This window comes from Crassostrea angulata, chromosome 3, assembly GCF_025612915.1.
Source record: "Crassostrea angulata isolate pt1a10 chromosome 3, ASM2561291v2, whole genome shotgun sequence".
In the NCBI taxonomy this organism is placed as follows: Eukaryota; Metazoa; Mollusca; class Bivalvia; order Ostreida; family Ostreidae; genus Magallana; species Magallana angulata.
In genome coordinates, this window is record NC_069113.1 from 41,785,496 (window position 1) to 41,800,770 (window position 15,275).

Sequence of the window (15,275 nt, forward strand, 5' to 3'; positions counted from 1 at the left end):
CTTTGCTACAGGATTTCTTTTGTCTGAATGATAGATTGTGAGTTAATTTACAGTCTGAACATTGAAAAATTTCAAAAAATTCTTTTCTTACAACAGATAGCTGCGATTATAGCAGAACGAACTATTTTAAGTGATTACTTTCTGGAACATTTCCCTTATTTCTGATATTGAATTATTTGACAAACTCACAAATATCTTAATTAATTCAATTTAGTGACAATTTGGTGTATTTTTTAAGAAACTTTTAAACGAAACACTTATATACAAATAGTTGCTCTTCGAAAATCATATGGCTGAACTACTAATTGACATCGTCATCCTTCTAAAGTATTGGCAAATGAACTCGGTTGTATGAAACTATTTTATTCTAGAGTACCCCACACCAATGAAAGGCATTTCTTAAAGAAATATGTGCTTATTAAGTGTCCATTTAAAATATGTGTCGTATTGTTGAACAAGGATCAAAAGAATGCCATCTCATAAATTTTCAATGTTCTTTACTCCATATACTAGGCAGCTAAATGTTTTGATACATAAAGTTTGTAATAATCAAACTATATAACCATAAACCTACTTTTAGGATATCAAGTTTATTTAATATGTTTATATTTTTTTCGGGGAAGAGAGCAATTCAATTCACAACTTGTCCAACCATGAACACTTGAAAAAAAAACACCAAACGCGGCCCTCAAAGTTTATAACCAGGAATATGCTACGTTGAAGATAAGAAATTTCTTGAGTTTCTAAAGTACTATTTTCCTATTTTGGTTTGGTCTGAACAGGATGATATGACGGATACAGGAAAAAAGAGGAATATTATTAATACAAAAGTTTATATAAACCTGTAAAGATTAGCTGCATAGTACTTTACCATACAAGCGGAAATGTGTTATTTTGATTTCACACATAATCAGACCATTGAAACTATAAAAACAAAATACATACGGAAACAGGACAGTTTATAATTGTTTAATAATGAAACGTATCACATTTTTGAACGCTTATAAACATCTTTTATCTTTTGATATTAATAAACTTCATTACATGTATTTTGTTTTTTTCCCCTTGAAATAAGTAAAAATACCTCGGTTATAATAAATGATATTCTCGTAAATTTACCACTACAACAATACAAAAAAAATATTTTTTATTGAATAGTAGAATAATGTTATATACATGCATATTGCATAAGCTACCACTCTGTTAATAGTCGGGTTAAAATTAATAAATACAAGAAAATCTTTAAGCATTTGATGACCTGATGATTAAACCGACCTCATTGGCAGCATAAGCACGCCTCTTCTGCACGATAACACAAACAAGGACTATTTTCAGTATCCTTCAGGCAATTAGAATTAATAGCACAAACAATGTTCAGACGGCACAGAATTTTTCCGATTTTGAACAGTACGTAATATAAGAAAACAATAATGCTCTCAAATTGAATGTCAACGCGTCTAAACTCTTTTATTTTTCTTGTTATATTATCAACATGTATTCCTTTTTAGCACTGTTTCATTTAAGCTATGTTTAAGAGCTCGTGGTATATATATCAACGCTTCTGAACATGTTTAATTTTCACAGTTTTCCTGTTAGATCCTACTTCATTCTCTGCGTCACAGTGGTAACTGGCAAAGGTGTAATCAGCATCCAACGTAAAGTCCAGCGTAACAGTAATCCCTATTTTGGTCTCTAACGCCTTCGTTTTTAATTCGTACAAGAAATGATCAGTATTACTGGATTTTTCAATTGCACCGTTCACATGGTGGTATGTTCCTATTGTTACGTTATCCCTGGACCACGTCACATTGGGTGGAGGGACGGCATATATCGAACAGGACAGGACCACTCTGTCTTTTTTTCTCCCCAGAACGGAACCACCATTTAAGATTTCTTTACCGTTTAATTTGATACCCACAGAGACGTCAGGAATAACTAATAAAAACATGTTTAACAAATAGAATATTTTTATGGTTTCCATAATAAACAAAATTACATTATAAAAGGCTATGTAACGACCAAAAATAATAAAGTCTGACTTAAGTTGTTAAGCTAAGACACACATTAAATATAAGTAGAAAGAATTGTTGAACTTTTACATTTTAGTTTCATTATTCAACGTGTAAATGATTTTACTTACAATCAACTCTGAGTGTGATGTTCTTCACCACGGGTTTCTTCATTCTGTAACTGTTGATTGCCTGACACTGATATATAGTGTTACAGCTTTGGGATATATTACGTATACCAAGCATGTTTCCACTGATTCCTATACCTGTTATGCAAAAAAATTAAATAAATAAAATCTTCTATCCTTATAAATTAAGACATTTCGCCTATAAACTTAAAAAAATGCCTGCACCACAGTAACTGCTTACAGCTTTTGCAATTCAACATGCGTGATAAGATGTCCGTAAGCTATGATTGAATTTTACCTGATAAATTGTTATTATAAAATAAATCAAAAACCTACATTAATTTTCAATAAACCAGCCCAAAATAGCAAAAATGAGAGTAAGGTGGTGGATACGCTTTAGCGGTTCCAAGTCAGTGGGAGTTTGCATCAAAATATATCCTAGCAATGTAATTATATTAAATGATTACGTAGAAAGTGAATATAATTACTGGGAACATATCTAGAGTATAAATAGAAGTTATGATTAACAAAATGTTTAATAAATAAGATGAGCCCATTCGTTTCTTGAATGTGCGATTTTTTATTTTTGATGTATAGACCTAGATTCGCAGTTCTTAATTGGAGAAGATTTGACAAACGTTAAATAATAAAATAGGACAATTCGTTTCTTGAGTGCACGATTTTTAGATGTACAGAACGCTTTCAAAGCACGACCTCAAACAAGATAGAACTTTCAAGAATGGGATAACCAAAATCGCGGGTTGACTAATTAATGTCATGGCGAAAAGTGTAGGACGAGTTCATCATGAATTGCGGGCAGACACATTTGATCGGATATTTTCGGCTAATACAAAAAGTTAACAGAAAAAATGAAAAATTTTGATGCGATTTTAGTTTTGATAAAAAGAATATTCCAGAGCGGTTTGCCCAGGACTAATTAACGTCATGGCGAATTAACCATTGGGCAGATAAATTGGATCTGACAAATTTGGTTTAATATGCATAAACTAGCGTTTTTTTTTAAATTTCATACATTTTTTACCACGACATTTGGAAGTAAACCTTATACATTAATCGTTAAACAAAGAACAGATTGTGTCTTGCGTCTACATGAATAAATAATATATTGGGGTTAAATTGGTTAATTTGGGGGGAAACCCCCTTCCAAACAATTTTTTGTCCAAACAGTGTGTTATTTAAATTAGTAAAAATATCATTAATATTATTTTTTAGTTTGACGATATATTGGCGCTTTTGATTGGTTGAAAAATGTCTTTGATGCCTGCATCAATAATGTTTTTCGCCGGAACTACTTTTCTCTACTTTTCTGATATACCACTATTTATAGACTGGGAATTTCCAAAATAAACACTGTCAACAAAATGGCAAGTTGTGTATGTTTAATCGTAAGCAAACAAAATATGCCTTTATGAATATAACGAAATAAAAGTTTAACCTTGCAAACAAAAACTTCAGATTATTTCATTCACTAAATAGAAAATTAAGCATCTTCTAACAATTTCGTCTGCTTGAGATCAACGATCAACATTTACGGCTAGGCTGGGTGTGCCAATGTCAGGAATAATAAAAATTGACATATAGGCATATACACTTTCACAGTAATACTGCTGTTCAAATTTGCTAACGGTGAGTTTTAAATTAACATACGTACATGATCGGTCAATAGAATAAGTATTGTAAACGGTAAAGCAAAGTTAATGAGTAGTGCATCAACTCCTTCAGCGTATTTTCTCACTGGCTATCTAGTTACCTATCATGATAATGACCAGATGCATATTCCAGCAAATAAGGTCTCATTAAAACCAGTTTTAACGAACCTTAAAATGATGCACAGTGAATAATATTACAAGCAATCGCATGTATTTTCCTTTCGTTTTCAATTCAGCCGGTTCAGATTTCAATTTCCTACTTGTGTTTAATCCATTAAACTCCTCAACAGCTCTGCATCAGCTAAAGGCGCATCCATTTTGAATATTGTTGTTTTGTATTTATAAGCGCCGCTTCGGTTTCATTATATACATTTTTGATCAATGACACTTCACGTTTTATGATTTGAAAATGTTAACTAAAATGAATTTAATAATTTTTCTATTGATCGACGTATCAAAGGAAAAATTGAGACCGGAAAACTTTATTTTTGCGCATAGCGAAATTTTGAAAAAGTTTTTCTGTCAATTTTTTCCTTTGACACGTTGACCAATAGAACAATTATTAAATTCATTTCTTAAATAGTAAAATTTGACATAAAGAACAACATTTAGAGATATTACGCACTAACTACCAAATTACTGGATTGAAATAGAGTTTAAAAAGTTTTATTGTTTTTGTTGTTCCAGTCAACATGGTCAGTTGCAACAAAAATAACATGTATGTATCATCCATTTCAGTTTAGATTTTTCAACTCTGATCCTATAAATGTCCACCCAAGTAGTTGTTTTGGGGGTTTAACATATTAATCATTGTATCATATTAATGTGTAAAGTGTGCTTGCGCGGGAAACCATCTTGTGTGTGGTTAAAAAAAAACACAGAAATGATTTTAAATTTATGTTAATATTGATTGAAACCGACAGACGTAACTGTTTCTGAAGTAAACTTCTATAAAAAAAAAAAAAAAGAAAAAAAAAAGAAGAAGCTTTTATACAAGAATTATACATTCGACTTACTTTCAAGCTTTTCCCCAGACCCTGTTTGCTGGTATGCATACCAGGTGACTGTAGGTTCTGGATACCCGGTGGCATTACACCAAAGATTAACTGTATCGCCTAACATGCTGTATATGGAAGACTCACTGTGTTTCGGAATTGATGCCGACTCTTTTTTTCAATGAAATCAAAACAAATCAAATTAAAAGTCACGTGAAATTGGATATCCTTTTAAACAAAATAAAGATCCACTAAGACAGTGGTTCTGCATCATGATTGAATATAAATAAAGAGCACTGATGTGAAACACTATGACACATAACCTTTCGCTATCAGGATATAGATTTTGATTTCTTTACTCCCCTCTGTGCATGAATATTTTCCTGCATCGTTCTTCAACAAGCTCTTCTTCAACTTTAGATTATATTCTGGCGGACTCTTATCATCGAGTGAATATTTTTTGTTATCAAAAACATATTCACCGGCAGATATCGGTACATCACTTCGTTTCCATGAGCTCTAAATCATATAATGATACAGCTTCAAAGTAGATCCTTTGTTGCCACTCACTCTTGCCATGATTAGTTCTCAGAAAAAGGAGGAGATGTTTTAAATAAGTAACAACTGTATATAAAATGGGTTTCATTGAACTAATCTTGTCCTGTGAATGACTTTTATTAAAAAAGGTTTGTACCATGCATTCTGAACCAAATAGTTGGTTTACGATACAAGATTAACTTTATCAAGTTGAAAGAAATTGATCTCAAGACTTACCTTGTTAATATCACCCACTTTGCAGTATAATGGATATTGTAAATTGTCTCCCAGTTCATATTCTAGTATCACCCTTTCTAAAAGAGTGATTAAAGCAACGATGTAGAACTGACTCTACGATAGAAATATAATCAAATGCATCCTAAACACACAAACTAACTCGAAATAGTGTAACTTGCTAACTATATATTTAGTTATTTATAAAAGTTTGGAAAAACATTTTTTCTTTATTCCTCTTTCACCACCCCTTGTTAGGGGAAGAGAGCTGAAAAATTTGAATAAAACCTTTGGACAAACCCAACTGCTTCAAGAGTTGGACACACCATCCGGTCTTAGACAATCCTTCTCTACAACATTGTTGGTTACCAAAAGATAAATTGCCTTTACCATTATGTTCTAGAATTCAGAATAACAATTTACTTCTGCTAAGAGATCTGTAAAGTTATTCCTCTATGTTGGTCTCCTGATTTTATGATTAAATTACTTGTCAATTACAGTGACAGGCAATGCAACGTATAAATATTCATAGGTAAGGATATTTCCTACCCAAACATATGAGAATGGGGAATAAAGAAAATATCATATTACATTTCATGGATACCACTTAAAGCTTTTTTGTCGATGTAGGGGTTTTTACATTCAGCTACAGGAAACCCTAAAAAAATAATTTCTGAATGCACTGCTAATTTGATCCATTTTTTATTGCTCACAGTTTAGCATATTTCTGTTCCTAGTAGCAGAATAGAATGATTCACCCAATACAGTTGTATACCTTTTTCAAACATTGTACAAAATTCGTCCTGAGCCCGAGCGGATTTTTATATTAAGGTTATGTGTAGCAAAATTAAAATATCAACATATAAAGACAAAGTATCGGATTAAAAAATGCACCAGAATAAAGAGGAAAAGAGTAGATGTAACCAACTATATAAATAAAGTTTATGCATCGGTATACATGTATGTACAACAAGAAGTATCAGCATATGAAAACAAGAGGCCCAGGGGCCACATCGCTCACCTGAGCAACAATTGCCTTAATTCTGATCTAATTAGCATTACTGTATCAAAATATCTTGACAACTAAGTACAGTACTTGCTAAAAAAAAATGAAAATCTGCCAATTCTTATCCACCTCTTTTTGGGGGGAAATACCAAGCCCCTTTTGTTGATGTACCTGTAAGAAGATTTTTCTCTATTCCTATATACCCCCCTCCCCCATTTCGTGGCCCCACTTTTCTCTAGGGAATCATGGTTTCATCAAACTTAAATCTGCATAACCTGTGCTTTCACACTAGTACTTAGTTTTGGACCGAAAACTTACCCAGAATATTTTTAAAGATTTTCTCTATATATACCGATGTAAAAATTCAAACCGCCATCACGGCCCCGCACTATCACTAGGGATTGTGATTTTGCAAACTTGAATTTACATTTTCCAAGGACGCCTCTACACAAGTTTAAGCTTTTCTTGCCTAATAGTCTTTAAAGAGAAGATTTTTAAAGATTTTCTCTATATATTTCTATGTAAAAAATCATCCGCCATTGTGGCCTCACCCTACCCCTGGACTATTATTTAAACAAACTTGAATCTATATGATCTGGGGATGCTTCCACTCAAAATTGGGCTTTCCTGGCCTAATAGTTTTGAGAAGAAGATTTTTAAAGATTTTCTATATATATACAAATTTATCCCCCATTATGGCTCCGCCTTACCCCCAGGGACCATGATTTGAAGAAACTTGAATCTACATTATCAGAGGATAGTTACACGCCAATTTAAGCTTTCTTGGCTAAATAGTTTTTAAAAGAATTTTTTTTAAGGTTTTCTCTATATATTCCTGTATAAAATTTATCCCCCAAATGTGGCCCCACCCTCCCCCCGCGGACCATGATTTGAACAACCTTGAATCTACGCTATCTGAGGATGCTTCCACTCTTTGAGCTTTCCTGGCCTAATAGTTTTTGAGAAGAAGATTTTTAAAGATTTTCTCTATATATTCCTATGTAAAACTTCATCCCCCAATTGTAGCCCCACCCTATCCCCGGGTACCATGATTTGAACAAACTTGAATCTACACTATCTGAGGAGGCTCCCATTTTTATTTGAGCTTTTCTGGCCTGATAGTTTTTGAGAAGAAGATTTTTAAAGATTTTCTCTATATATTCCTATGTAAAACTTGATCCCCCTATTGTGGCCCTACCCTACCCCCGGGGACAATGATTTGAACAAATTTGAATCTACACTACCTGAGGATGCCTCCACACAAGTTGAAGCTTTTCAGGCCAAATAGCTTTTGAGAAGAAGATTTTTGAAAAATACCAACAAATTTTTAATAATTCTCAATTATCTCCTCTTAAAGAGGGCGTGGCCCTTCATTTGAACAAATTTGAATCCCTTTACCTAGTGGTGCTTTGTGCCAAATTTGGTTGAAATCTGCCCAGTGGTTCGTGAGAAGAAGATGAAAATGTGAAAAGTTTACAACAACGACGACGACAACGACGACTATGACGACTACGACGACAACGACAGACAACGGACAAATTGTGATCAGAAAAGCTCACTTGATCCTTTGGATCAGGTGAGCTAAAAAGTTAGATAAAAGAATAGAAGTCGTGCATATACTGAAAGGTTGAATCTTTTTACAGCCAAAAAAAAAGCTCGCAATTTGCGTGTTAAATATTTTTGCCGAAATTCTAAATTTGTATCTCCAAAATTTTGTTTACACCACAAGTAAAATCTGTATAAATTCGTAATATTTTCATCCCTTGCAGAAAGTCACGATGAAATGTTTTCAGTTGATGCGCTAAGTTGTTGATCAAAAGATTGAGCTAGCAATATTTACTTTTTGGACCGCCTGAAATGATTAAATCAACGGTCATTTTGAGCGACATTGGGCAAAATGAGTTGTAGCGTCTCTCATATATAAATATATCATTTCCATAACATTTTGAAACGCTTAGAAATATATTTGATCACTCTCTACAATCGAATCGTACATTCTGAAAAAGAAAAAGAACAACAACTATGCGAGATTGAGATCATGCATGTATTACTTACATGTAACATAAGGGGTTTTTAAGCATGAACGATTTTTTTTATATGAAAAAGTTCAGTGTTCAAAAGTTTTTTTTGATTATATATCATAAATTTTAGTATATATTGTGAATCATTAGGTATAGTACTAACTAACAGAATATTTTTTTGTTTGTAATTTGTTTTTGCATATTCCATAAAAGAGCATGAATATGTTAGCAAAGTAGTTTCTGTCCTGTAGTATTTAGTATTGCAAACTCTTAATTGATACTCTAAACCTTCTATACCTTAAAATTTGAAGAAGAAAAAACCACTATTATTTTTGGGAGTTGATTTTAATCAACTCTTCTATGCAGTTACTCTGGCAAACCGGATGTAAAACTGTGTTTGGACCTAACCACAGATCATCATCGCAGACAAAACCTTGATCTCGAAAATAATCGATAAATTCGATGTAATGCATTCTGAAGCATTAAATATTATTATAGTTAAATATTGTTTGGATCCATATAATTTTCCAGAAATATTTGCATTACTGATACATAGTGTGATGGAATTTATTCTATCTTAAAATATCACGCAACATGATTCACATGATGTTTTCCTAAAATTCTTAAAATTGTCGGAAAAGCCCGAAAATTCATATACTAAGAAACTACTGCGAAATTACATATCGTTGATTTTAAGATAAATATCAATCGATGAAATCAACTACCGTCGGTACTTCAATACTTGGAATTATTAGATTAATATCCTCCGCAATGATGCCTCCGTCTCTCAGTACTTTCAGTACTTTGATTAAACAAGGTTCGAACATATTAAGAAGCATCATCAATGCATGGGTGTTTTACAAATAGGGTCGAAGATGCGATTCATAACTTGGCAGAACACGTCCAGTTCATGAACTCATCATTGATATCTTTAGTTACTTCATTTTATCAACGAAGTTGTTAAATTAATTATCAGCAAACAATGCAAGTACAGTAGTACAATCAACGTACCTGGCTCTGCATGGATGACACTGGATAAGGCTAAAAAACAAATAGATGCGTACATATTTAAGGTATTCTCCAAATTTTATTGACCCCTGCTTCAGATCTCCGTGTTCGGCTCGTAAATAAGGGTTTATAACATAATCATGTATCTCGTTGTGCCTGACACACAGTATTACTTCCTTGTTTAGATACAGCGTTCATATTTATCGTATGTTAAAAATGTACTGCTTTCAGGAACTTTGAAGAGGTTGCCCATCACATTCAGCCAGATGGTATCACATTGCATAGTTTTGTTAAAATGAATATCATTGTTACATAAAAATTTGTCAGTAATTCGTTGAAAATAAAGTTGGGTAAACCAATTTCTTAATGCATACATGTAGTTATGTAATTGAACATTTGAGGTGTTCAATATATTGTAAATTATACCTTACCATATTTCAAAGTATATGTAATAGCAATTTCTGATCGAAATAAGTAATTCCTTTAGCAATAAAGATTTAACAGGTATCTTTATTCCGGTGAAAAGTGTCATTCACTTTGATGTACATTTGAAAAGTCTTTTTCATATTATATGGATCAATCCCTCAGAAGTGCGCATAATGAGTTAGTAGTTTGTAGACTGATCATTCACCGCCAAGTGTTAAATGTCAGGTCCAGAGTCAAGTAACAAGTCCAGGGTCCACAAATCACTCGCAAAAAGATTTTCTATCAAGTTTTAGTAATAAGTAACGCACTATTAAAGGCTGGTACTCAGAGTACCAAACTTAATCGTAAACTGAACACTACATACTAGTATTTTAGTGTGTAAATCATTTACAAGAGAACTGCTTATATAAATGTCTGTTGTTTCTTTCTTATGGTTTTCAATAGCGTTCATGAATACAGCTATCTATGGTCAGTAAATGAATACAAGACCTGCCTTTGGTTTCCAACGATGGCATGCTCCAAAAAGAGCTGACCTTCATTAAATTGTTGATAAAAAATGGTTGGCATTTAAAAGTACATTTGTAGATATTTGCTTAGCTTATTAACTGTAAATTGTATGGTTTATGAAGAATGAGGATGGTATATAGTTGTACCTTAGGTAAAGAAATACTGAACTAAGTATGACAATTATCTAACGTAAGTCTTTATTGAAAATTTCATCAAAACTGAGAAAATAATTAAAGAAAATTCTATGATAACTTTGTATTACAGTTACATTATAAATGTTTATTATTGACTATTAATCAAATGTTTCAGCAAATTATATTTTGTATTGAAATTGAAAAATGTTTCGATACATATTGTATAGTTTCAAAAAGAATGAGAAAGTTTTGAATTGATAATTTTGCAAGTTGATGATTATTACAAGAGGTTTAACAGATTTGCTATTTTGACGTAAGCTTTGTGACATGCAGCTTAGTTTTATTCCATTTGTCATTTAGGACAAGAAATATTTAGTTCTTTATTTATCCTACCTCTACAACATTCTTAGCTATTTCTAGTTTCACGTAAAACACACAGCTTTTTTTCTGTCTTTCTGATATGAATCGTTCGATGTTCACTTGGTACAAACAACACACGAGACGTATTTGCCATTTTCATAAGGTGGGCACGGAAGCGACCCACAGACTGCCTCCACGGGGTAAAACACACGGCCGTTGTAGTCTTGCTGTCTAGCGCCCTCTGTTGCATACTCTGGATTGCTATCCATACATAAATACTCTGCTCCAGGGTGGCCGGAGTAGTGAGCGTCTGATGTTAAGAAGCCGTCGAACTGAATGGTCCAGTGACTAGGACAAAGAGTTTTTCCAGGGATCATCACAGAAGTAGATGCATAAATATCGTAACAAACAGCACATGGTACATCGTCATTATAAGCTGCTTTTTTGTACGAAAATTCATACTCAGATCCGTATATTCGACCAAAATGATATTGGTTTTGCGCAACTGGTAGATCTAAGGGAGCGGAATCAGGGTTATGCGGCATGCACAATGTGTTAATTCCATCTCCTTGATCATTGTAGTTTCTTCCTGCCGCAATGCCTAAAGTTTAAAAAATGTTTATCGTTATTCATTCAAGAGTGCATGGCTTGAAAATTATTCTAAATTCGTCAAAAAATGTCATATCTTAAGACACAGCATTACGCATCCATTCAAACAAAATTGAGGTCACAAATTAGGACACATTAAGGTATCTTTTTCAATGACTTTACGTAAGCTTATTTCTGTACCTTTCAATAAGATGCATCATAAGTACTACAAATCATTTTGAGAAATACCTAGCTTTAAGTTTATCATTACCATATGGACGTTTTTCCCACTTGATAGGACGACGCGTTTTCACTTGAATTGAATTAGTATCCGGTTTTTTTTCTCTTTTTAAACACAAAAATGTTTTTATCAAAATGAGGCAGATACATCGATATACAGTAGTAGAAGTAAATTATTCCGAAAAAATAATCTTCGTTTTGCTCTTGACGGACTACTTTAAATTCGCATAACTTACCACTGTACAAAATAGTGGTTCCATTCACCTCCGGACAAGTCGCTCTACCCCAACGAGTATATACAGCTCCTTTCAAAAAACAAAAAATATGAATAAATTGGGGGGGGGGGTCTTAGTGTTTACGTTTGTTTCTAATCCAAGTTGTAAATTTCTACAATAAAAAATATCTTCAAACCAAAAATGAAATGGACAGCCTATAAGTTTGGAAAAGCACTTATGCCATGAGCGCTGTACAAAGAAAATTACCAGATTTATGATGAGATTTCATAACGCTGTCCAGTTGACTCTTCAGGTCAGTAATTTGTGCATTCATCGCCAGCATTTTCCTATCCATATCTTCCATTCGAGAGAGGAGGGCATTAGGGTCAGTCAGCAAAAGTCGTTTTGTTGAAACCTTTTCGGATACACATTCAACCTTCAATAGCAGAGGCAGAAGAAGGAAACTCCAATATAAGATTGACATATCTATGGTATAATAAGTGCACTGACATTCAACGTTCAGAGATTGACCATCTTATCATGTCAAACAATGGGAAACTAGTACATTAAGATAAACGTATTCTATTAACAAATAACGAATAACTAGCATTTATTCATTATTGTATACTGTAGGGTTAAATTATTGGCATTAGAAATTGCAAGAACTGAAATAATGCAGAGTTCACACTAGAAAAAAATGAGTTCAGAATATGATGTTCCTTATTTTATATTACATCTTTAATATCGGCATTGCTTTTATAATCTCGCGGCGACCTTAACATGCATATATTTCTATATAGGGAATACACAGAAAGGGTAATATGTTTGTATATTCTGTCAAATTTAAACGATCACAACTACCACTATTTCATAAATCAATTTATATTGCGTTTGCATCTTGAGAATAAAACAAAAAAGATTACACATTGGTTAAGGTCTAGAACAGGAAGTCGTTCAAGTACGGGAACACGAAGAGGGAACTACATATGCGTCGTGTTTAATTGTTTCCCAGTATAGCTCAGTTGTCCAAGTCTGTTGACTCTTGATCAAAACTTTTAAATAAAAAAAGTGCATTACAGTGTTAATTTGTCATGATGCGAGATGAGTAACATTATTTTTGAATAGCCAAACACTCCTTAGGCGTTACGTCTTTCAATGGCACTTAAAGTCGATGACATGAGAATAAGTATTACGTTTGTACTTTTTCAAACAACTTGTAAATATGTAATCTTTTAGTCACCCAGGCACAACTTATTGGCACAACTTCCTTGTTTGTGAATCATTTAATGTTTACTTGATACAAACAACACAAGAGACGTATTTGCCGTTTTCATAAGGTGGGCACGGAAGCGATCCACAGACTGCCTCCACGGGGTAAAACACACGGCCATTGTAGTCTTGCTGTCTAGCGCCCTCTGTTGCATACTCTGGATCTCTATCCAAGCATAGGTATTCTCCCCCAGTTTGGTCAGTATAGTGAGATCCTGACGATAAGAATCCGTCGAATTGTTTGGTCCAGTGACTAGGACAAACAATTTTTCCTGGAATCATCACAGAAGTGGTAGCATAGACGTCGTAGCAAACAGCACATGGTACATCGTCATTACGAGCTACATTTTTGTACGAAAATTCGTACTCAGACCCGAATATACGGCCAAAATGGTATTGGTTAGGCGCACCTAGTAGATCTACGGGAGCGGAATCAGGGTTATGCGGCATGCACAATGTATTGATTCCATCTCCTTTATCATTGTAGATTCTTCCAGCTGCAACGCCTAAAGTTTAAACATTGGATAATATTTACGACACGTGTTCATTGCTCAAAAAGTCTACGGCATTAAAATTATTGACCACTTAATTAATGCCACGCCTTACACACATAAATCTTGACAGGATCCATATGACCAAAATATGGATGATGCCATATATAATTGCATAGAAAAGGTGTCATTGTAAATAATTTGTAGTATTCTCAACTATTAAATCACCCGCCTATTATTCTGTCAAATACCTGTTTATATATCATTATATTAGACTTGTGTTCACTATTAAAGTGACCCATGTTTGTTTTCTCTTAACAGACTCTCTTTTAATCTTACTTACCACTGTATAGAATGGTGGTGCCATTCACGACTGGACAAGTCTTTCTACCCCAACGAGTAAACACAGCTCCTTTTTAATAGCAACAATGAAAGAATAAAGTGGGAAAAGGTGGTCTAAATTTCTAAGCATGTGCCAAATTCGAATTGTATGTTTGTGCCAAAATATATTCAATTCAAATTTAATATAAAAGGTATGGTTTGCATATCGTGGGATAAGTGTTGTGTTTAATAATTACCAGATTTGTGATGAGATAGCAATCCGTTGTCCAGTTGACTCTTAAGCTGAGTCATTTGTGTATCCATCGCCAGCATTTTCCTCTCCACGTCCTCTATTCGGGAGAGGAGGGCACTAGGATCATTCAGCAAAAGTCGCTTCTGTGATATCTTTTCGGATACGCCGTTAACTTTCAAAAGGGAAGACCCAAAAAGAAGGAATATCCAATTTAAGAGAAACATATTGAAGGAATTTGAGGTGCACGGACATTCAACTCTCTAAGATTAATTATCTTATCTGTGACAAAATGGAAAGCCGGTACACAAAGATAAAAGTAGACCATTTTCATGTTATATCAGAAAATCATTTTGAACATTGCAGATTTATCTCAAAAGATTTTTATATTACTTTAACTCAGAACTGTTATAATGTTAAATTTTAAACTATTATTGTGTCTAATTTTAAGCATCTTTTTAAATAAAGTCAATGTAATGTTTACATATAACTCGTAGGTTGTTTTAAATTGTTGACATTCCACATTACAAGAACATTGACTGTCAAATTCATACCAGGAAAAGTTGCATTGATAAGAATTTGGTGTTAGAAATTACATTAACACTGTGCAATTTCCAACGCTTTTATAATCTTGCTGCGGCTCACAGTCAATGTTCGAGTTTTAAGAATAAATTGTACCCTTGAAAAGGAACAAACATTTTATCATTGACTACATGATGCGAGGAGCTTAGGGCATGTCTGCTGCTTTTTATAAATATGAACACACAGTTAGGATCATACCTTTATATCATTTTGTCTCTCTCTCTTTAAAACTCAAAACAAGAAATAAAAAGTACAATGTTTATAAGTTAACAATACATAATCCA

The 15,275-nt window shown here is 33.4% G+C and overlaps 3 protein-coding genes across 4 annotated transcripts; all 3 read right to left on the minus strand.

Moving 5' to 3' along the window:
• Window positions 1-955: 955 nt before the first annotated feature.
• LOC128176624 (hemicentin-2-like) lies at window positions 956-9,777 on the minus strand. 2 transcript variants are annotated; one of them, XM_052843080.1, is made up of 6 exons: window positions 9,612-9,777; window positions 5,577-5,653; window positions 5,126-5,321; window positions 4,950-4,973; window positions 2,141-2,275; window positions 956-1,935 (listed from the first exon to the last, which is right to left on the minus strand). In XM_052843080.1, exons 1-6 carry the CDS (start codon window positions 9,664-9,666, stop codon window positions 1,553-1,555), a joined length of 870 nt encoding a protein of 289 aa, XP_052699040.1. In that variant the 5' UTR covers window positions 9,667-9,777; the 3' UTR covers window positions 956-1,552. The 2 variants fall into 2 exon arrangements, with proteins under 2 accessions (XP_052699040.1, XP_052699039.1); XM_052843079.1 differs by having other exon boundaries at window positions 4,824-4,973.
• A 193-nt stretch (window positions 9,778-9,970) lies between these two features.
• Window positions 9,971-12,587, minus strand: LOC128176628 (short-chain collagen C4-like). Its single transcript, XM_052843085.1, has 3 exons — window positions 12,346-12,587; window positions 12,100-12,168; window positions 9,971-11,636 (listed from the first exon to the last, which is right to left on the minus strand). Exons 1-3 carry the CDS (start codon window positions 12,560-12,562, stop codon window positions 11,152-11,154), a joined length of 771 nt encoding a protein of 256 aa, XP_052699045.1. The 5' UTR covers window positions 12,563-12,587; the 3' UTR covers window positions 9,971-11,151.
• Window positions 12,588-13,326: 739 nt separating this feature from the next.
• LOC128176627 (short-chain collagen C4-like) lies at window positions 13,327-14,908 on the minus strand. The gene is made up of 3 exons (XM_052843084.1): window positions 14,417-14,908; window positions 14,182-14,250; window positions 13,327-13,853 (listed from the first exon to the last, which is right to left on the minus strand). The coding sequence occupies exons 1-3, from the start codon at window positions 14,634-14,636 to the stop codon at window positions 13,369-13,371; spliced, it is 774 nt and encodes a 257-aa protein (XP_052699044.1). The 5' UTR covers window positions 14,637-14,908; the 3' UTR covers window positions 13,327-13,368.
• Window positions 14,909-15,275: the final 367 nt, after the last annotated feature.